This window comes from Lissotriton helveticus, chromosome 3_1 (genome assembly GCF_964261635.1).
Source record: "Lissotriton helveticus chromosome 3_1, aLisHel1.1, whole genome shotgun sequence".
Taxonomy (NCBI): Eukaryota; Metazoa; Chordata; class Amphibia; order Caudata; family Salamandridae; genus Lissotriton; species Lissotriton helveticus.
In genome coordinates, this window is record NC_136061.1 from 286,760,504 (window position 1) to 286,782,665 (window position 22,162).

Consider the following 22,162-nt stretch of genomic DNA (forward strand, 5'->3'; position numbering starts at 1 on the left):
CAAGCGCCACTCCACACACACCGCCAGCCAAGCACCACTCCGTGCACAGACAGCAAAGTAGCACTCCACGCACACCACCAGCCAAGCGCCACTCCAAAAATACCACCAGCCAAGCACCACTCCGTGCACAGACAGCCAAGTACCACTCCACACACACCACCAGCCAAGCGCCACTCCACACACTCCGCCAGCCAAGCACCACTCCGTGCATAGATAGCCAAGTACCCCTCCACGCACACCGCCAGCCAAACGCCACTCAGCGCACACCGACAGCCAAGTACCACTCCACACACACCGCCAGCCAAGCACCACTCCACGCACACCGCAAGCCAAGCGCCACTCACCGCCAGCCAAGCACCGCTCCACGCACACCATCCAGCCAAGTACCACTCCACACACACCGCCAGCCAAATACCACTCCACACACACCACCAGCCAAACACCACTCCGTGCACAGACAACCAAGTACCACTCCACGCACACCATCCAGCCAAGCGCCACTCCACACACACCGCCAGCAAAGCAACACTCCGTGCACAGACAGCCAAGTACCACTGCACGCACACCATCCAGCCAAGCGCCACTCCACACACAGCGCCAGCCAAACAGCACTCCACGCACACTGCAAGCCAAGCGCCACTCCACACACAACGCCAGCCAAGTGCCACTCCACACACACCGCCAGCCAAGCACCACTTCGTGCACAGACAGCCAAGTACCACTCCACGCACACCACCAGCCAAGCGCCACTCCACACACACCGCCAGCCAAGCACCACTCCACACACACCACCAGCCAAGGCAGTAAGGACAAAAAAAGACCAACCGGCACCAAGGGAGGCGGACAGTAAAAAACAACCAAAATTAAAACCAAAATTGGAACAAAACTCAAAGCCTAGGGCCTAGTGGGCCAAAAAACAGGAGGCAAAACTTTAACGGGCCGATTTGCCCCAAGTGCGGGCAGAAATTCAAAAACATAATTACTTGCCACCAGGACGCGACCCTTGCCCAAGGGGTCGCTTCCTAAAAACTAAATTTAAATTCCCTGGTGCTAGTGGGTATTTTCTGCCCCCTCTGGGGGCAAAACGGCAAAAAAAACGGGCCGTTTTGCCCCCAGGGTGGACAGAAAAACAAAAACACAATTATGGCCACCTGGAAGCGACCCTTACCCAAGGGGTCGCTTCCCAAAACAAACACATTGCCCCAACAAAAATCCCTGGTGCTAGTGGGAAATTTCTGCCCCCCCTGGAGGCAAAACGGCCGAAAAACGGGCCGATTTGCCCCCAGGGGGGGCAGAAAAACAAAAAGTTAATTGGGAGGCCACCTGGAAGCGACCCTTGCCCAAGGGGTCGCATCCTAAAAGCTAAAAACAAAATCCCTAGTGCTAGTGGGCATTTTCTGTCCCCCCTGGGGGCAAAACGGCAAAAAAAAACGGGCCGATTTGCCCCCAGGGGGGACAGAAAAACGTAAACAAAAATCATGGCCGCCATCATGGCACCAAAAAACAACCCTGGTGCTAGTGGGGAATTTCTGCCCCCCCCCCCCCCCGGGGGACAAAACGGCCGAAAAAACGGGCCGATTTGCCCCCAGGGGGGGCAGATAAACGAAAACATTATCAGACCCCGCCTGGAAGCGACCCTTGCCCAAGGGGTCGCTTCCTATAAACTAAAATTAAATCCCTGGTGCTAGTGGGGGCATTTCCGCCGCACAATCGCGACGCTGTGCGCGATCGTGAGGCAGAAATGCCCTGCAAAGAGACATCAGGGGAGAGGAAAATCTCTTTCCTCTCTCCTGATGCCTCTTCGCTGCCCCAAACCCCCGCCAGACAGGAGAAACCTACCTTCTTCTCCGGCGCTCAGAAAGCAAATGGCTTCCTGAGCGCTGGGAATCCCTGATGATGTCAGCGAGCGCTGACGTCATCAGGGATTCCCATGGGGGGGGAGGGGCGGGGGCGGCAGCGGAAACTCTTCCGCTGCCGCCCCCAGCAAAACAACCAAGATCGGAGACCCTCGGGGGGAGCGCCAGCGCTTCCCCCGAGGGTGGGGCTGATGACGAGCTGGCCTTGTCATCCGCGCACGACCGGTGCGCGCCATGACGAGCCCAGCTCGTCATCAGCCCCGAAGGGGTTAATAGGTTGGTTGATAAAATAATGATTCACAGTGGGTCACAACGCGACCTACCTCATTAATATTCATGAGGTGGGGGGCAAATTGAAACAAACTATGATTGAATAGGGTCACTGGAATGCTGGGGTCTGCAGACCACAATGTCAGTGATTACTTTTAAATAAAGCATTTTTTTTAATAAACTCATTTTTCTAAAAGAAAAACAGGATGTGTTTGAAAAAAATAATAATTTTACAAGCATTTTTCAGGAGCAGGCAGTGGTCCCTTGGACTATTGCCTGCTCCCAAACGACAAGTTACTTACCTTCAGCAACGCCTTATCTGGTAGAGTCTACATCTAGCCGCAGATTCCTTACCTTTGAATTTCACATGCGTCAGACTAGATCCGGAAGACTTTTTGTGAGCAGTACCCCTGCAGCCGGTAGGTGGTGCTGACCGGCTCTGCGTGCGTTGACGCCATCATCCGCGCTGGAAGTGACGTCGCGGTACCTATATAGACACCACCCAGGCACGCTGACGTCCGTTTCTTTCCATGACTTTCCATGCCAGAAGTGCATTGCCATGAAGTACACTGACCACTGGTGTGTAAAACTAGTGCCCTGGAAGGTGTCAACCCTGTTCCCAGAAATCCAGTCGCAGAGCAAGGAGGATGGGTGAGTGATTAAGGAATCTGTGGCTAGATACAGTCCCTACCAGATAAGGCCTTACCGAAGGTAAGTAACTTGTTCATCTGATAGAGACTTCTAGCCACAGATTCCTTACCTGTGAATAGATACCCAAGCAATACCATCCCCGGAGGTGGGTCTGCAGACCAATTTCACACAAGGAGGACCAAATGGGCAAAGTGCCCTTTTATATGGATTGTCCAACCTTTCTTCGCACCAACATACCCCACCAACAATTAGTCATCCACCCGAACCTCTTGTGTATGGTCAAGGTAGAACGACAATGCTGTTTATGTGTCCAGACATTAAATTTTCTCCTTTTTAGAGGGATGTGGAGGAGTGGAAAAAGTTGTCAGGGTGATAGATTGGCCTACATGAAATGAGGTGACCACTTTTGTTAGAAAGGAGGCCCTTGTGAGAAGCACCAGTTTGTCAGGATAGATTGGGAGGTAAAGCAGCTTAGATGATACAGCCTGCAGCTCACTCACATTATGGGCAGATGGAATTGGCACAAGGAAGGCTGCTTTTAGTGTGACAATTATGGAGAGGCTCGAAAGGAGCACACATTAAGAAGGTCAAGACCAGATTAAGGACCCAGTACTGAGGCATAATAAATGGTGACGGAGGGAAGAGATATACAAGACCCTTTAGAAACCTATGTACAATAGGAGACTTAAACAATGAGGGTTTGTCAGGAAGATGAAAAAAGGCAGAAATATAAGACAGATAGCCCTTAAGATTGCCCAGAGCAGAGCCCTTCTTGGCAATGAAAGAATGAAGAATTTCAGAAAGGGTGCAGAAAGGGGGTCGATGTGTTTTTCTGCAAACCATGCCACAAATATTATCCAACACCAGGCGTTTTTCGTCTTGGTGGAGGGACGCCCAGTTGCCAAGATGACGTTACAGAGCTTGGAAGGAAGGTCAAAAGCTGTCAACTGTCACCACTCATTCTCCACACAAGAAGGCACAGAGTAGATAGGTTTGGGTGAAGACCCCTCCCCTTCTGCTTGGACAGAAGAGCCTCCCAACGGAGCATCCGGATCGATGATCATGCTCAGTAGCTCGGGATACCAGACTTTCTGTGTCCAATTTGCATTGAAATCCAGATAACCACTGGCCAATCAGGTGTAGTGGCTGGTATTTAGCTTCTCCAGGAAAATAAGACACTTGATGTGAGGAGTGTAGAGCCAGCTCATCTATGTGTTTTAGGTGAGAAGTCCTTGGCATACCCTTCAATCAATAAATCAATCAGTACATTTGCAAAGCACACTACTTACCCGTGAGGGTCTCAAGGCGCTGGGGGGGGGAGGGGTGACGCTACTGCTCGAGTAGGTCCTGGGTCTGCCGTAGGAGGATGGGGATGGTGTTCCAGGTATTGGCGGCGAGGTGGGAGAACGATCTGCCGCCGGTAGTTGCTCTTTAGATGTGGGTGACGGTGGCGAGGTCGCTGGAGCGGAGCTGTCGGTTCGGGGTGTAGAAGGTGAGTCGTCTGTTGAGGTATGCCGGTCTGGTGTTGTGGAGCGCCTTGTGTGCGTGGGTGAGGAACTTGATGGTGATCCTCTTGTTGACGGAAAGCCAGTGCAGGTCTCTCAGGTGTGGTGTGATGTGGCTGTGGCGTGGGATGTTGAGGATCAGGCGAGCAGAGGCGTTCTGTATGCATTGTAGTCGTTTCAGGAGTTTGGCCGAGGCTCCTGCGTAGAGGGCGTTTCCATAGTCCAGCCTGCTGCTGACGAGGGCCTGGGTGACCGTTCTTCTTGTCTCTGATGGTGGTATTGGGATTGGTGTGGATCTGGAAGTGCAGGTGTTCGGCGGTGCAGAGGGTGTTGTCGGTGCTGGTCGAGACCCTGAGGGTGTTCTTGTGGATGATGGCGATTCCACCTCCTACCCTTCACCACAGTCTTTAAGTGTTGCATCTCACAGGGCACAGGCTGATCTGCTGAAATTGGCTTGACCCAGGACCAGTGAGCAATAAGGATGTGTCCCGCTCCATTCACAGGATGTGAATTCAAGCCACATGCACTTGATTTTACAATGAATTCTCTACAGGTAGAAGGGAGGAGAGAACGATGCAGGGTGACATGCATGAAAGAAGTACTGACTACAGGATGATAAATATGTAGCTGGACCTTGGTATGGGTAACCCACCTCTCATGTACACATGTACTCTCAAACCCATCCCATACTCCCATACACCCAAGGGGCCAGTTGTAACATGCTACATTGATTCACCAGGGAGACCCAGTAAACAGCTATTCAATAGGGTGCATGCAAAAAAAGCCCCACATCCCACTACTACAATCATCTACCACCAACCGTTAGTCGTGTCATGGCCAGGACATGAGGATAACAGCCAGCCATGCTAAAAAGAATATCATTTTGATGGTGCCACTATCACTGAGTCTAGAACACGTATCAGGCGACTCATGACACAGGTCTCAAACACAAGAAACCACAATGGGTCAGTCAGATTGAGAAAGTGAACACGGTAACACATGGAAACTGCACCAGGGACTTTCAACCCTACAAAGGACTAGAAATACTTGCATGGTAGGCTCTAGAACAGGCACAAAGGGTACAAGAAGACAAGACAAGAAAGAACAATGCAGTATTTTAAAGATCATTAACGTCGCCTGGCGCAGTGCAGGAGCAGGAAAGTGTTCCTTTGTCATTGCTCTCCTAATAAATGTAACAGCTATCAAATGACCAAAAGGAAGATTCATTCTCTGTCTGAGGATAATGTGGAGGAATGGAATAAGTATATAATTTTGACTCTGGGGAATGTGCTTCCTCTCCTTGGTACTAAGGAATTTATGAGTGATCTTGGAGCAGAGTACCTGGCTTTAAAGGATTTAGATACATCCTAGACGAGCTGCTCTTACTTTCATCTATGATCCTGATAGCTCCTTGGTCGTGGATAGGAAGGCATGGGGTGATGATGTGGATTAGCTGGTGCATCAAGAACTAAAGACCCTACAGTCAGCTGAAAGTACACATTAAACCGAGACTCTGAAAATCCAACAATCAACTGATGCCAAGCATAGAACTGGTTAGGCCCTCCAAGTCAAGATAAGACACCTTCCTGTGTATCATAGAGAGACTCGATGGATGATGGCTTATTTCTTCCTTGGACATTTAATCAGCTGCACATCAATAGACTCTAAATTAAAAGTGAAGGTGCCAACAGAAAGTCCCCCCGTGACATTCCCTATACCCCGGAGTCTTCTAACTACTACTATTATGAGTAATGCAGTTCTATTTAGTGTGGCTTTGCAGAGGCAAGAAAGTGACAAGCATGCAGCCATCTAGACAGTCCCACACCACAGGGCTAGCACTTGCCTCCAAACAATTTCTGGTGACTCAGAGAAAGGAGATGGGGAAAACTGTGAAAGAAAATTAAAAGCCTTTCCATTACCAGATAACCTTTCTTTCAGAGGCAAAATTGATTTTTAAAATTGAAAAGGCTTTAAAGACAGAGTTTAATAATCAGTGATCTTCTTCCTACAGAGTGGGAAACACTCCCTTATTAACTGGAAATGCGGTGTATTTTGAGTTCCAGGAGGGCCTACTTTCATAAAGCAGCAGTTTCCTTTTCCCTGTTGTAGATCTACATGCTTATTTGTTTAGTCTGTGTTTATTTTTAAAATAGGTATTGAAAAAGCGAAGAAAATAGCACAGTGATGTCATTAAAATGCTTTCATGTCTATGGCTCGCTATTAAAAAAAAGACAAATAGGGATCTATTCACAAAGGTAAATTTACACGAGTAAATCTACAAGTGTAAATTTACTCATATACATTTGAGTAATTTAATTGCTTTAAGCTATTTACCATTTAAGAGTGTAAAGTTAATCAAAATTCTAGGCTTACATGTTCCCACCCCGAGTTCAGTGTATGGTGACTAGTTTACAAGTGTAAAGTTACCACTTGCAACTTTTCACACATAACCAGAGATTTCCAACACTTGGGAGGCGATCTTCCTAAGGAAAAGTATAGATAAAAGTGTATAAAAGAAATTAGAATTTTGTTTTTTAATTTAAAATATTAATGTTCATTCTATGTATTTATTTTAAATGTACTAAAATATTAACATGTTACAGCAATAGCTTATCATTTAAAATTATTTTGAATATATTAAACTAAAACAATTACTTTTCTGAGGTTTAAATTCAAACAAATTCCAACCTTAAGTGAAATTAATGTATTAAAAATTATTTAAAGGGAACATAGAATTAATTAATAGCAATGTATGTATTGTTTTAAAAAAACAATCGGATATTTTTATTTTAAAATGTTTTTAAAATACTTTACAATAAAAAATGTTTTATTGATATATAATTTTTTTATGTATTTATATCGTAAATATTAATTTAAATAAGTTATTTAATTTAGCATGAATTCCTAGGGGTTTTATTTTAAGTTGATGCCTTTATTATTTTTCACTGGAGGGGGTCGCAGTACTTATTAGTGGCCATGTGTTGTACTGGACTTACTCCAGCTCTGAGCTGGAGTGCATTTGCCACTGTTTGGGGTCCTTTTTGGCTGCAGTAACTATAGAAGTGCAGTTTGTATATAGCAATGGGCTTACTTTTGCGGCTAGGTGCAACCCTTTAGTACCTCCACCCCTTTAGTAGTAAGTACTCCCCATTTCTAGTCACTTCTCATGTCCCTTCCACATTTACTAACTATGGATAGTCTCATGTGTGCGGAGAGCTCCGCAGTCGGTGCAGACATCGATGCACATAAAAGATAGAAGAAGCGGAGGTGGAGACCTCCGCACATAGGTATGTGTATAGCATTTTGTAGCATGTGAGTATTCCTACTGTAGCACTACCACATGTATTACAAAACAGAGTTTGTGAATAGGCCCCAAAATATTTAAACAAAGTTTTCTCTATTAAAAAGTATTCAAAGAATCTGCACATTGACAAAGAAATTGTGTGTGCATATCCATCCATGAAAAGAGAATAGATAATATGCAAATTAAATTTAGTTGTAACTCCACAGAGGCAAATACTTAAACATCAAGGGCCTCATTTATGAGAAATGACGCATCGCTGCGTGAAAGCAGCGATGCGTCACTTCTCAGTGCGCACTCCGCCTCATTTATGAGAAATGACGCATCGCTGCGTGAAAGCAGCGATGCGTCACTTCTCAGTGCGCACTCCTTGCGTCATGATTGATGCGTCATATTTATAATATGACGCATCATGTCGCAAGGAGTTACAGATACGTCAGTATTTCTGACGTATCTGTAGGCGCAAAAGTGACGCATTATTGGAGTGTATCACAAAAAGTGACGCAACTCCAGCAATGTGTACTTTCACATGGGCAAGTCCCATGTTGTTAGTGCCTGCGTCAGTCTTACGCCTGCCATGAAGCAGGCGTAAGATTTTGACGCATTCGCGGCCAAGAAATTGCGCAGTGAAATCTTATAGATTTCACTGTGTCACTTCCATGACCTTTTCTTGCGTCAAAACGCCCCCCTTGCATACATTATACCTGGCGCAGGTATAATGTGGCGCAGGAGTTTACAAAGTGACGCATCTACCTAGATGCGTCACTTTGTAAATATGGCGCAACAAGGCGCATTTTTTACGCCACTGGTGCATCACAAATAGTGATGCACTGGCGGCGTAAAATTGACGCACAGCCTCATAAATGAGGCCCGAAGTTGTTTTTCTGGAAGATTTTCTTGCCCTTCACATTCCACACAAGGCCTCCCAATTTCCACTTTGTTCCAAAACAGCCAAGACAAGTAATGGGAGAGAAAATAGAGATCTAAATGGAATCAATCTAGTGTATAAGTTCTTTGATGCTAACTTACACGACCTACATTAGCATACCTAATGTGGGATATATATATATATATATATATATATATATATATATATATATATATATATAGATAGATAGATATATATATGTATGTAAATATGATTTTTCTGTGACTCAAGCTCTAGTTACTTTATGTTCAAGATTTCAACATCTTTGGTAATGATGGAGCGGAATACCTTTGCAGGATCAAAATCCTCATCTTCTGTGGACATGCACTGACTGGAAATAATTCCGCAGTGTGAGCGTTTCAGCTGGGAAATACAGAAACATTAGGAAGGAACTTGATATCTGCCTGTAGGGTGTACTCTTCAAGGAAGATCGGTAGCCAACAAAAAAAGCTGTTACTGCCATTAGAGTTTGAACAGTATAGGCAGGTAGGGTGCATAGTAAATTGTCTAATTCACAAGAAACAAGTGTAACTGAGCTTGCTACCTAATGGAGTAGATTAGGATAGAGAAAGTATTTGAGATGAATTTAGTTTCAAAATCCAACATTTCTACAGGTATTGTCAACGATAAGTTAAATAGAATACAAGTTACAGTAGTGTCTTATTTCTCACGGTTCTCCGGAGAGTTTCTGAATATGTAAATGAAGTCTCAGGGGGCCTGGATCCACGAAAGCAAAGACAGACGATTGAGTTTACAACATATTAGCATTTAAATGGCATGTTGACACTACTGCTCCATTTGAATGGCTGCCAGGCAGGAGCAGAGTAGGGTTACTGAAAGCACTAGGGAAGCCTCAGATGGACCTTTCTCATTTTCATGGCACGGAGGTGACGAAAAAAGTTGTCTGGATTCTAACTGATCCTAAGGAGTTAATGAAGCACAATGATCCGACATTAGAAATGATGGGGTACTACCAGGAACGGACTCTCATACTGGTGTTTCCTTGGATGCCCAAGTATTAGGATAACATACAGTTTGCAAAATTATGGAATAGAAATTATTATCTTCTAGATGTCTTCGGGCCCCTTTGCTGACTTTGCCAATCTGGAAAGTATCCTGTGTGTGTGTTGGTAACCACCATTGAAGGGCTTTAGTGATACCCATCCTCCAGTATGGTGAGTAGGGGTTCAGTATCATTCAGGTGACAGCGGTTCAGAGTTCCCCAAAGGCTGCTGCTGAGAGTCGCAGCACATCCCAGCAGCTAGAACTTTTCGGGGCGGCAGACGTCTGACAGCTAGTGCTTGGGTGTAGAATGCACATTTGAGCATGTTTTAACCAAGTGTGTAGGAAGAATGCTGATCACTATTTTTTAGTGCAAGCTGCCCAGCCTTGTCTGTGAACGTTTTAAACAAGCTTAACCTCTGTAATCTCATTCTAAGGCTTTTAAGGCAGTTGACTAGTACACAATCTCTTTAGCAAAGTAGCAAAGCTAAACTATATGTGGGTGGTGCGGGACAAGGCGGTCATTGGTAACAGCAGGGCAGCTCTCCTGTTGCAGTAACAAAGCATCTAAATAGCTTTAAAAATGGAAATTGTGGGTCCTTTGGATAGAGTTAGAACCAAGACTCAGTTTTCATTTTCTTATTTCCAGAGTTAATTGAAGTTATAGAGATAGCTTCCAGCCTGGAAAAGAGTGCACCTCTGAGAAGGCATTACCATCCTGGAGGCCCACCCTTGGTCAATGATGTTCCAGTTCATCCATGATGCTTTTCCATTACTATTATCAAAATAATTTCACTCATAGCGTTACAATCCAACAATTTTGTATGAATTACACACTCGCAGTTACATACTGTGTCTGATCATCGGGTACAATTTGGGCAGAAAAACACAGTTTAAATGCGCATTTAGCGGGCACTCATATCAATCACGGGCTTGACAGTAGAAAAGAACCACTAATTCTGCAGCGTGAGAATTAAATGAAAAATTGAGTTGGGAAATTAATATTACACTAAAATAAAGTGGAATCTTAAATAAGCGCTGCTATTTACCAGGTGACTACTAAGTAGTATTTGTTTTTATGCTGTACCTTTTTGTTTTCTCTGCTGTTATTCTTATTAGTTTTCCTTTCTTCTTCTTCTTCTTCTTTTGTATACTCTTTTGACTTTTAATCCTTCAAATAATTTTTAATTATATCATTAGTCAAACAACACTGATAAACATAGTATTTTTACAGTAAGTAAGTTGGTAAGCAGTGTTCAACATATTACCCATTAATGAAATGAAAGAACATGTTACTTACTTACAGAAAAAAGACTTTCTCACGGATACTATCTTTTACCTGCATAAAAGATAGTATTTATTTGCAAGTTTATTTGCGCCTGGAGGTTTTTCTGAAGGTGCTTTGCAGGTAGATCGGTGATCTACCAGTACCGAATTATACATCATCTTATGAAAATAGCTCCAGATGCAAACAGAAGTCAGAAATTCTTTATACAACCACCACGGGACATTAAAGCAGAGATACTAACTTTATCAAGACAATACTAACATCGTTGGTGATGGAAGTGATTTCTGCTATGGCTAATGCATCATTTTGTAGAAATGCGTGTGTATTAGAGCACCCATACAAAAATGATGCATCAATGTCAGCATGTCTCTTTTTAAATTTTTTCACCGTGGTGTGGAGCATCTTGCTAATGCTGTACAGTTTGGCTAAAAGGCATTGGCAATCGGTCCCAAAAGCGAGACCTATTGTCTTTACCAATGCTTTTTTAAATGCATTTATTTGTGACTTATTTATTTTTATTGTATTTATTTGAGTTCCTATTTTTTGCAGTGAGCAATAATCTAGTTTTATTTATGAATATATTTTTACAACTTGAATAGTGTTACAGCCTTGTGCCACCCCATTACAAGCCTTAATTTTCTCCATTTTCTTAGCCTTCTCTTCTCTACCCCTAGCCTTTCAGTAATTTCAACCACACATATCAATTTTAGGTCTCACCTACACTGTCGCTTGCAGGGCTGTTTGTTCATTAAAAGGGGGCTTGGACCCACCCATTGCTTACTATTAATTGGCTTCATTTTCACTTCTTATATGATTGCTCCTAATTGGTCATCGTTTGCCTGTTTGAATGTCTCTTTATTTGTTGTTCTCTTTCGTGGGTCAAAGACTATGGGCCTAATTATGAATTTGGCAGTGTGGGAGCGGGCCGCCACGCCACCGCCTGCTCCCACACCACCAAAGTTTGACCGACGCCCACCAGACTACGAGTTTCTTCGTTGTCTGGCAGGCAGTGCTTTGGCGGTCCCACAGCGGTGTAGTTCTAAGGCTCATATGTGAACCTTACAACTGCAGCGCCGACTGAGCCACCAAAGTGTAGTCCATGCTGTGCAGTCCATGCCGTGCTGGAACAGGGGGGTATGCACACAGAGGATCACAACATGTGCCCCCATGCACAGGGGCACCTGGGGGCCCTGTAGGACCCCCTTACTTTCCTGACCGTCACGGTTTTCACAGCAGGCTCACCACCATCAAAAGTGTAGAGGTCTGGAAAGTCATAATATGCTTGGTGGTGACCCAGCGGCACCACAAGAATATTGCTGCCCCAGACAGCCGCATCACGGCCGAGGGATCGCAGAACCCCAGCGGTTGTGGCGGTCCAAAAGCCAAAGTTTTAATACGGTGGTTGGACCACCACCTTTGTGCCACAGTGAGTTGAAGGTCCACGGACCGCCACACATAATCAGGCCCTAAGCACTGATTTCCTCTTTTTAATTAGTGTCCTTCTGCTGCTTGTGCTGGCACTGAGGTATTTTTTTTTCTTACCATTTAGTCATTGTTGTTTGTTTGTCCATCCCCCACATCATTATTTGCTTACCCTGTCGTTTTTGCTTTCCACCTCCCCTGTGTAATTGCTTGCTGGTTTGCTTGCCTTGGGCCCCACATGCGTGAGAGCTAGTTGGCTTTATGAATGTAGTGTACAGTAGTGCAGGAACAGTGCAGCATGGTTAAAAAAAATTTTTTTTAAATGCTATCATGCGGCTTGCATTGACCACGTCATATAACTTTTTTTCTTTTTAGTTTCAGCTATGCTGCACAGACATTGTGCTGATGTACAACATGGCTAAATGAAAAACAAAACGGACAAAGCCAATAGTTCTCGCATAGGCACAACCTATTGTCTTTTACCAATGTCTTTTTCCCATTGTCAGATTGCATTTTCCCTGTCACCTTGTGCTAGTTGTAAATTGCTTCTACTTTAGAGTTTTGTGTGATGGTAGTGTGCATGCATGCATCCATGTGTCATACATAAAAACGCCCTTCTTTCCTTTTTCAAGTTAACCTATTGTTAAATGATTTGAGCGCCCTCCTCTCATGCTCTACATAACTTCAATGTCCTGTGGAATTTAATTCATACCTGAAATCTGTGTACTGCCATCACTATGCAGTCCCTCACCTGCTTTGTATGCAGAGTAAGGGTACAGCAATCGTTGAGGAAACATTACTAGGAAGAAGAGGCAATAGATAACTGCATCAACCCGAAAAAGGTCTTGAGACATATGTCTAGTGGTCTGACGCGGACACCGGTGCACGGTCGAAGGAAAGAGGAGTGTGAGGGTGAAGCAACGGGGAGTAAGCGGGTGGAAGGGGAAATCAACGGAGGGTGGGAGGGAAAAGCAACGGGAAGCGGGAGGATGGGAGGGGAAAGCAACGGGAAGGTGGGAGGGGAAAGCAACGGGGAGCGGGAGGGTGGGAGGGGAAGCAATGGGGAGCAGGAGGGTGGGAAGTGAAAGCAAAGGGAAGCAGGAGGGTGGGAGGCAAAAGCAAAGGGAAGCGGGAGGGTGGGAGGCGAAAGCAATGGGGGGAGGGTGGGAGGCGAAAGCAAAGGGGAGCGGGAGGGTGGGAGGGGAATGCAACGGGGCGCGGGAGGGTGGAAGGGGAAAGCACCTGGGTGCGTGAGGGCGGGAGGGGAAAGCAACTGGTTGCGGGAGGGTGGGAGGGGAAAGCAACTGGTTGCGGGAGGGTGGGAGGGGAAAGCAACTGGTTGCGGGAGGGTGGGAGGGGAAAGCAACGGGTAGCAGGAGGGTGGGAGGGAAAGCAATGGGGAGCGGGAGGGTGGGAGGGGAAAGCAACGGGAGGGTGGGAGGGGAAGCAATATGGAGCGGGAGGGTGGGAGGGGGAAGCAACATGGAGCGGGAGGGTGGGAGGGGGAAGCAACTGGGAGAGGAAGGGGGAAGCAACGGGGAGCGGGAGGGTGGGATGGGGAAGCAACGGGGAGCGGGAGGGTGGGAGGAGGAAGCAACAGGGAGCGGGAGGGGAAAGCAACTCGGAGCGTGTGGGTGGGGAGTTAAAGCAACGGGGAGTGGAAGGACGGGCAGGGAAAGCAAAGGGGAGCGGGAGGGCGGTGGGGAAAGCAATGGGGTGCAGGAGGGCGGGCGGGGAAAGCAACGGGGAGCAGGCGGGAAAAGCAATGGGGAGTGGGAGGGCAAGCAGGAAAAGCAATGGGGAGCGGAAAAGGAGCAGAGAGCAACTGGGAGCGGGAGGGTGGGCGGGGAGAGCAATGGGGAGCGGGAGGGTGAAGCAAGGGGGAGCGGGAGGGTGGAAGGGGGATGCAATCGGGAGCGGGAGGGCGGTTTGGGGAAGCAATGGGCAGCGCGAGGGCGGGCGGGGAAAGCAATGGGAAGCCGGAGGGCGGGTGAAGCAACGGGGAGCCGGAGGGCAGGTGGGAACAGCAACGGGGAGGGCGGGTGGGCAAAGCAAGAGGGATCAGGAGGGCGGACGGGGAGGCAAGGGGGAGCAGGAGGGCGGACGGGGAAGGCAAGGGGAGCAGGAAGGTGAAGCGATCGGGAGGGGGAAGCAAGGGTGGGGTGGGGGGCAGGAGGGGAAGCAAAGGGGAGTGGGAGGGGGTAGTAAGGGGGAGCAGGAGGGAGGAAACAAATGGGAGCGGGAGGGAGGAAGCAAGGGGGGAGGGAGGAAGCAAGGGGGAGGGAGGGCGGATGCAAGGGGGAGCGGGAGGGCGGAAGCAAGGGTGAGCGGGAGGGTGAAAGCAAGGGGGAGAGGGAAGCAGGAGGGATGAAGCAAGTGGGATCGGGAGGGCAGAAGCGAGTGGGAGTGGGAGAAGTGGAAGCAAGGAGAAGCAGAAAGGTGTGAGGGGGAAGCAGGAGGGGAGGAAGCAATGGGAGCAGGAGGGCGGGAGGGGGGTAGCAAGGGGGAGTGTGAGAGTGAAGCACAGGTGAGCAGGAGGGTGGCAGGGATAAGCAAGGGGGAGCGAGAGGGTGGAAGGGGGAAGAAAGGGGGTAGGAGGGGAAGCAGGGAAAAACACACATGAGCAAGAAACAACACAACGAGGGAGAAGCACACAAGGGCATGTGGAACATACAAGTGGGCCAAGGAGAAGCATGAGTGAGGGGGGTAACAAAAAGCAGTGGAGGTGGGGAAGAGAAGTACACAAGGGAGACAGCTGGAAAAACACACGCTCTCTCATGAATTGGTTTTGAAAATTAAGAAGTGGAAGGATCAAATCAAGTGGCTATGCTCCACCGGCGGGACTAACACAGAAGAGAATGCAAGCCCACAAAAGGCAACAAATAAAAAGCAAGGTAATGAGAGCGACAACAAAGCCAAACAATCATAAGAAACAGGTGGGCTCTAAGCTCATTGTAAGTTCACAATAGGTCTTTTGCAAACAGACAGCTTGCACAATGTGAAAGGGGAGACCTAAAAAGAGGACATTGTAATTAACACAGGAATTATTTCCATCATATAATTCATGCAATGTATGTCTGGAAATGAAAGGATAAGGTTGAGATTGTGGACCAATATAAATGAATTACCATATTAGTGCCAGTGCCCATTTTGGGAAACAAATCAAGTAAGAAACTTCTAGCCTCCTGCGTAGCTTATTTTTGTACAGGGACACCTGGCTGCCAAAATGACATCTGTAACTTTGGGAGGGAGAGTAAATGTCATGAACTGCTGCTGCTCAAATCAAACTCTAAGCATGGAGGTATAAGTTGTGTTGGCTCAGGTGAAGAACCCTGCCCTACTATTTCGACAGGAGGTACTACCAAAGAGGCAGCCAGATTGGAAGACATATGCTCATGACAAACATTTCAGGGTACCACAATGTCCTTGGCCAATCTGAAGGCACTGTAATGACTTTGGCACAGTTATTCCTAATCTGCAGAACTTTGGGCAGGAGATGTAGAGGTGGGAAGGCGTACAGGCCTCAATACAGGTAAAAGGCATCTCAGGGAAAGAATTGGCTTGGGAACTCCAATGTGCAAATTTCTGGATACTGTGCCAAGGCGGTGTCGAAGTGGACACTGCAACATCAGCCCCGGCGATCACAACGACGACTACGGACGCGGAGTCGACCGACGCCACCTACTAACGCGCAAGGATAATGCCACGAAAAAATTACTCTGGATCGAGTCTGACGTCTGGAGGTAATTCTAAGGTAAGGAATCTATAACTAATAGTCTCTTTCAGATTAGAACACCAGCAAGGTGATGGTTTGACCGACAAGAAGGATGCTCCTATCCACAGAACCAGTTTGCTTGGGAAGAAGGTAGTGTATGGTGGGTTAACACTGAGTGCCTGGAGCTCTCATACTCATCACACTAATGTTACAGCAATGAGAAACATCGTCTTAAGGATGAAAGGCCGCAAGGGACTGCTGTGAAGTGGTTCAAAGACAGTAAATATCACGTAGGTGAGGTCCAAGTTAAGGTCTCAATTTGGCATGACAAAGCGAGAGTGGGGAAATATATGATGCAGGCCTTTAAAAAAACGCACCACAACCGGCATTTTAACCAAAGAGGGGTGGTCCGGGAACCGCAAAAAATGCAAAGAAAGCTGAAAAGGGCCTCTTTAACTATGCCTGTACTGAGCAAGGGACAAAGCAAACAACAAAATGTTGTGTGGAGGGATCTAGCTCCCAATGACTGCACCAAGATACAAACCTGCCCCAATGACAAGCGTATACAGTTTTTGTCGAGGGACGTCAGATTGCCAATATAACATCAATACCTTCAGAACTAGACAAGGACACACTTACATGCGACTCCTACAGACCTCTGTCAATGATTAAACTGGATAATAAAATTCTTGCGAAGCTCATTGCGATGAGATTGCTCCCTCTCCTGCATTTAATGCTGCGACCCGACCAGTGCAGCTTTGTCCCTGGAAGAGCCACGTCACACAATCTGCACACTTTTTCCGCTACTATGCAGAAAACCGACCCCTCGATACATGCTGCGGCTGTATTCATTGACGCCACCAAGGTCTTCGATACCCTGAGGTAACTCGGCTAGGAATCAGCCCTACATTTTTTTCACTGATTGCCCTTCTATATTCCTCCCTGCCAGCACGCCTCCGTCTCAACAGTACTGTTATCGCCCGGCTGAGACAGCACCATGCACATCGTGGCCAGGCGTCTGTACCCAGGGTGATCCTTGTATCTCTCAATGCTGATGACGTGACCTTATATGGCAAGCACCAAGCGGTAAACTTGGATCCCCTGATCAGGGAAATTATATGATTCATTGGCCTCTCCGGGGTAACCATCAACTGGGAGAAAGCGATCATCTTCCCAATAACGACAGCCATGGATAGGTTGCAGTCGGAATACCCTCTGGGATGGGCTCAGGGCCCAGGGAAGTACCTCGGGATCTGGCAAAGCCAGAATATCTATGAATTGCTGCAATGCAATTATGGAAGACTTATGGACTGGCCTGAGAGCCGGGTGGGGCTATGGACCTCACTTCCGCTGTCCCTTGTTGGGCACTTAGCTGTTGCTAAGATGGTCATACTCCCTAAGTTTCTATTCGTATTCACTAATCTCCCGTTACCTCGTACCTCGGTTTTCAAGCGTCGACTGCACTCCAACCTGATAATGCTCACCTGGGTGGGCAAACAACCCAGAGTCTCATGGGAGACCCTAACACTGCCCTTCTAAAAAAGGACTGGGAGTTCCCGATATGGAGCTCTATTACAATTGTGCCCAAGCCCAGTTCGGCTATCATTGGATTTTCCCCATTCAATTTATGGCACACACCGCACCAGAGCATGACTAAGCGGCACCCACACCGCTGCACAGGGTGCTGTATAAATCCCTGCCTCAGCCATGCGCTGAGGTGGACACTGTTAGTTGCACGGTTTTGGCTTGGAGAGGAATGCACTGTAGGGCACATCTAGTGGAGATGTACGCTCCCTCAGTGCCCCTGCTGCGCCATCCGGATTTGCCGTTCCTCGAGGATTTGAAAGCTTGCTGGAGATTAGACATGCTCTGCACCCAGACAAAAGGGGACATGTTCCCCGGAGGAACTTTTATTGAACTAGAAGACACTCTTGCGGCAGAAGGCAGTGGACTCTTCGACGGAATTACATACTTTCAGATCTGCGCAACACTGAGGGCGAGATAAGCCACATTCCTGAAGTCACCCCCAACGTTTCAAGTCCTTGAGGATTTCCTAAACAACCCATTGCTGTGTAAACTAATTACCTGCTTGTATTCTGGCATGCAGCGCGTGGTGCCAATAGGTGTACCCGCTGTGCGCAGTAGTTGGGAGGAGCTACTGGGGACCCCCATAGAGGATGAGCAATGGGCTTACTGCTGCGCGCAAGCTAGAAACCTGTCCCCTCATTATAGATTGCGGCTAATCCACTTTAAGTTCCTCCACCGAATTGACAGAACTCTTGCATGGCTACACAGAGTTGGTTTGAGTGACGATGCTAAGTGTGCACGCTTTCGGACGCCAGAGGTGGATTTCTTGCACCAGTCTTGGTCCTGTCCGGAGATTGCATGCTACTGGGCATGTATCTTTGATATGATGGAACAAATGCTTGAGTATGAGTTGGAGCGATCCCCTTTGACAGCACTCTTGGGTCATGTGCGACATGTGCCATGGCGGCTCTGCTCCTTGCTAAGCGGAGGATAGCCATGTGCTGGGGAAGAAGACGCTGCCCCCGCTCAGTGGACTGGTTGGGAGATGCAGCATTTTGTCAGGGACAGCTGACTAACTATTGGTAACTAATGCTCATCCAGACCCGCCTCAGGGACATCTGGGAAACAGTGCAAAGGTATCTCAGTTCCCATCTACAGCTCCCTGCTGCACTGAATGAATGCACAATGAAGGGATCCTCTAGCTTGCGCACTAATTGAACGGACAGAAAGTGGCAAACTGTGCCACTGCTGATGAGAGGCTGGCATACCCCACCTCTCCTGCCCCTTACCTTTAATTCTCTTGTTTTTCTTCTCTCTTCCCATGTCCCTTTCCCCTGCCACTCTGCAGTGCTTGTTCAGGGTTTGCAGGGTTCAAAATGTTGGTGCACACTATTGGAACTTACAGCTGTCCAGAAGCATGATAGATTGACAAACGTGCTATAATGGATCGCAGACTTCCTGCTATTATGAACATTAATTCACTGCAATGCGCTGTTGCTGCCCTGTAACCTTTTGTTATTACAACAATAAAATAATAAAGAAATTAAAGAACTAGCTCCGGAGAAAGGTTGAAGGTGTTCAGCTGTTGCTGCTCAATCTCCTAGCATGAAGTTGGAGATTGCGAACACCCGCATGCAGGAACCGGCCTTGTTACTGTGACAGGAGCTTCTCCCACAGGTGGCACTCTGATCAGGGGAGAGATGCTCATGCCCAGGACTTCGGGATACCATAGTCTCCTTGCCCAATCCTGGGCCAATAGAATGAATTTGGCCTTATCTGTCTTGAAGTTCTTCAGCTCTTGGGGCAGAAGAGATATCGTCTGAAAGGCATACAGGAGTCCTGCCATCCACCCTAGGCAGAACGTGTAACCTAGCGAGAGACACCTTGCAAACTCCAATGCACAAAACCACTGACATTGCATGTTCTAGGCGGTGGCAAAGAGTTCTAGCCGAGGTTTACCCAGTATGGATGCAATTGCCATTTATGAACCACTAGGCATTGACGGCTGAGCTCGTCCACCCTAGGAAAATCCTGTGATGGCCCAGCCATTTCCAGAAATGCAGAACCTCCTTGCACAGGGTCAGTGACCCCACTCTGTCCAGTTTGTTGCAATACCACATGGTGGTGGTGTTGTCCATAGGCACCTGTACACGACTCTCCTTGATGTATGGAGGGAAGGCCTTCAATGCCAAGCAAATGGCCTCCAGCTGCAGGAGGTTGCTATTGTGCCGGGACTCCGCAGACCAGAGGCCTCTGCGCTCCACCTCTTCCAGGTTGCCTCCCCGACCTAAAAGGGACACATCAGTCAACACTGTCAGCTCGGGGTCTGGTAGGGAGAGGGGACAGCTGCTGAACTAATCATGGTCCAGTAACGACCACTGCACATCAGTCACCACTGTCAGCTCTGGGTGTGGGAGGAGCCTCCAACTGGTCCAGTCGTGTTCCAGTAATCACCACTTCAGATCTCTAGCAGTCTTCTCGGAAATCTGGATATGGTTGGAGAGGTCCCATTGATGTTGGGCCCACTGAGACTTCATATCCCACTATAGAGCTCGCATATGCCATCTGGCGTGCCGTATAAGCAGGATGTAGGAGGCCATCAGTCTCAGCGGCCTCAGAGTCACCCCCAATGAGATCCAGGACCGAGGCTGAAAGATCTGGATCATAGCATGAATGCCCTGAAGTCTCCTTTTCGGGAGACAGGCATGAAACAGGACTGTGTGCGTGGGATGGCACAAATTGAGAGAAGCATTTGAGGAGTCGGGGGTGACTTTGGCACGTAGACAGTGAACTTCAAAGATGATAAGAGGGTTGCATTGGTCTGGAGGTGGTTGATGACTGCCTGGAGCGAGCCTACCTTTAACAGACAGTCCTTGGCGTAGGAAATGACAAACTCTGGACCTCCGAAGGTGTGCTGCTACCCCCGCTCTCACTTTTTAAACACCCGAGGGGCACTGGTGAGACCGAAAGAGAGAATAGCAAACCGGAAAAATGCTTCTGTGCTTCCATGAACCCGTTGTAGGGCAGATGGGCCTGCAGGACGGGGTTATGGAAATAGGCATCCTGCAGATCCAACACCACCATCCAGTCTCCAGGTTTGATGACAAACAGGACCTGGGCTAGAGTCAAAATATAAAATGTGCCCTTCCGGAGGAGAAGGCGGTGAGAGGGCGCAGATCTTAATTTGGACAAAAGCCTCCTTGCTTCTTTGGCACCAGAAAGTAGCGGGAATAATTATCAAAACCCACTTGATAACCCCTTGGACAAAAATGACATGCACTTCCTGCCATAAGACTGACAGATGGTCCTCCGTCTGTTGGTCTGGGGACACTGGGAGGTGCAGCAGAGTGGCAATGAAGGGTAATATGTACCTCTACTGAACTAACTGCAGGACCCACCAGTCTTATGTTATGGTCTTTCAACCTGGCAAAAATCAATGAATCCTGCCTCCAACCCAGTGGCTGTGCTCCACTAAGGGTATGCTAAAGTGGTCTGACTGGTGCGCTCACTGTTTTAGTGGCTGCCATGGCCTCTGCCGCAAAATGGGTAGGCACCTTAGTGGGGCTGATGTTGTTGGCGGTAGGAGGTACCTATGCCTAAACAGCAAAAGCAACAATGGAGCTGTTGCGGGTGGTGAGGTAGGGCAGAAAGGTTCTAGGGAGTGTGCTATGGCCCTACTCCCTTTGAACCGCTCCAAAGCAGAACCAACCTCTACCCCCAAAGAAGAGGACCCAGTCAATGGGCACGCCCATAAGAACGACTGAACATCGGCTGAGAAGCCTGCCAATTGTAACCAGGTGCAAAGAAGTATTGTGATACTGGTTCCAATGGTACTCCCAAAGGAATCCGTGATAGCCAAGCCATAACGAATTGTGAACTTGACAGTGTCACAACTGTCCTGTATGGCTGGGGGTCCCAACAGGGCAGAGATCTGCAGGGACACCTGGGGGGACTTGAGCCACCAAATCCCAAAGAGCAAAGGGAGTATCCCAGCAGGCATCTGGTCTTAATGAACCTGAGGGCCAAGCTGGTGGAAGAAAATACTCTCTTCCCAAAATAGTTGGATACATTTTTGGGTTAATCCAATGCTTGCATCACCATGGTGTCAGGGAAGGGGTGCTGTAACAAAAATGCAGGGTTGCCAGAGTTAGGGTCATGGTGACTCACAATCTGGCGATTGACTGGGAAGTAAGAGCAAGATTTGTCCCAGGCACCTATCAGAGTATATATGAGTGTCTCATGGAAGGGTAGCAGGGGCTCAGTAGATGTTTGCCCTGTCTAGAGCACTTCCATCAAGACATTGGGTTTGACCTCTGAGGTGGGAACCTTGAGGTCGAGAACTTCAGCTCCCCTATGCATAACCATTGTGAAAGATACACGCTCGTACATTCGGGAAGTAACTCGACAGCTCACTTCCTTTGAATCCTTCGTACGTAGGTTTGTGGGGTCGCGGGCTTGATTTCTAAAACGAACTCGGTCTTACAGCACTCTCAGTCACTTCTACCCCATAACTATCAGACATGTTGGGCCTCCGACTTGGTCGCTGACCTCTCCCAGGAGGAGTGGGCCGCTTGTTGAGGTACATTCCTAAGGTCTACCGCAGTACACCTCAGCGCGAATCAGCATACAAACTAATGACGCGCTGGTCCTAGGTCCCCACTCGCCTTCATCGGATGTTCCCGAGCTCCTCTTCGCTC

At 47.8% G+C, this 22,162-nt stretch overlaps 1 protein-coding gene across 1 annotated transcript in view; it reads right to left on the minus strand.

Moving 5' to 3' along the window:
• Positions 1–22,162, minus strand: part of BRIP1 (BRCA1 interacting DNA helicase 1) — a 1,630,984-nt gene that overhangs the window by 205,841 nt on the left and 1,402,981 nt on the right. Inside the window, exon 21 of the mRNA XM_078679817.1 lies at positions 10,601–10,684. Within this exon, the coding sequence (XP_078535943.1) occupies positions 10,629–10,684 (56 nt within the window). The 3' untranslated portion in view covers positions 10,601–10,628. The remainder of the gene's footprint in view (positions 1–10,600; positions 10,685–22,162) is intronic.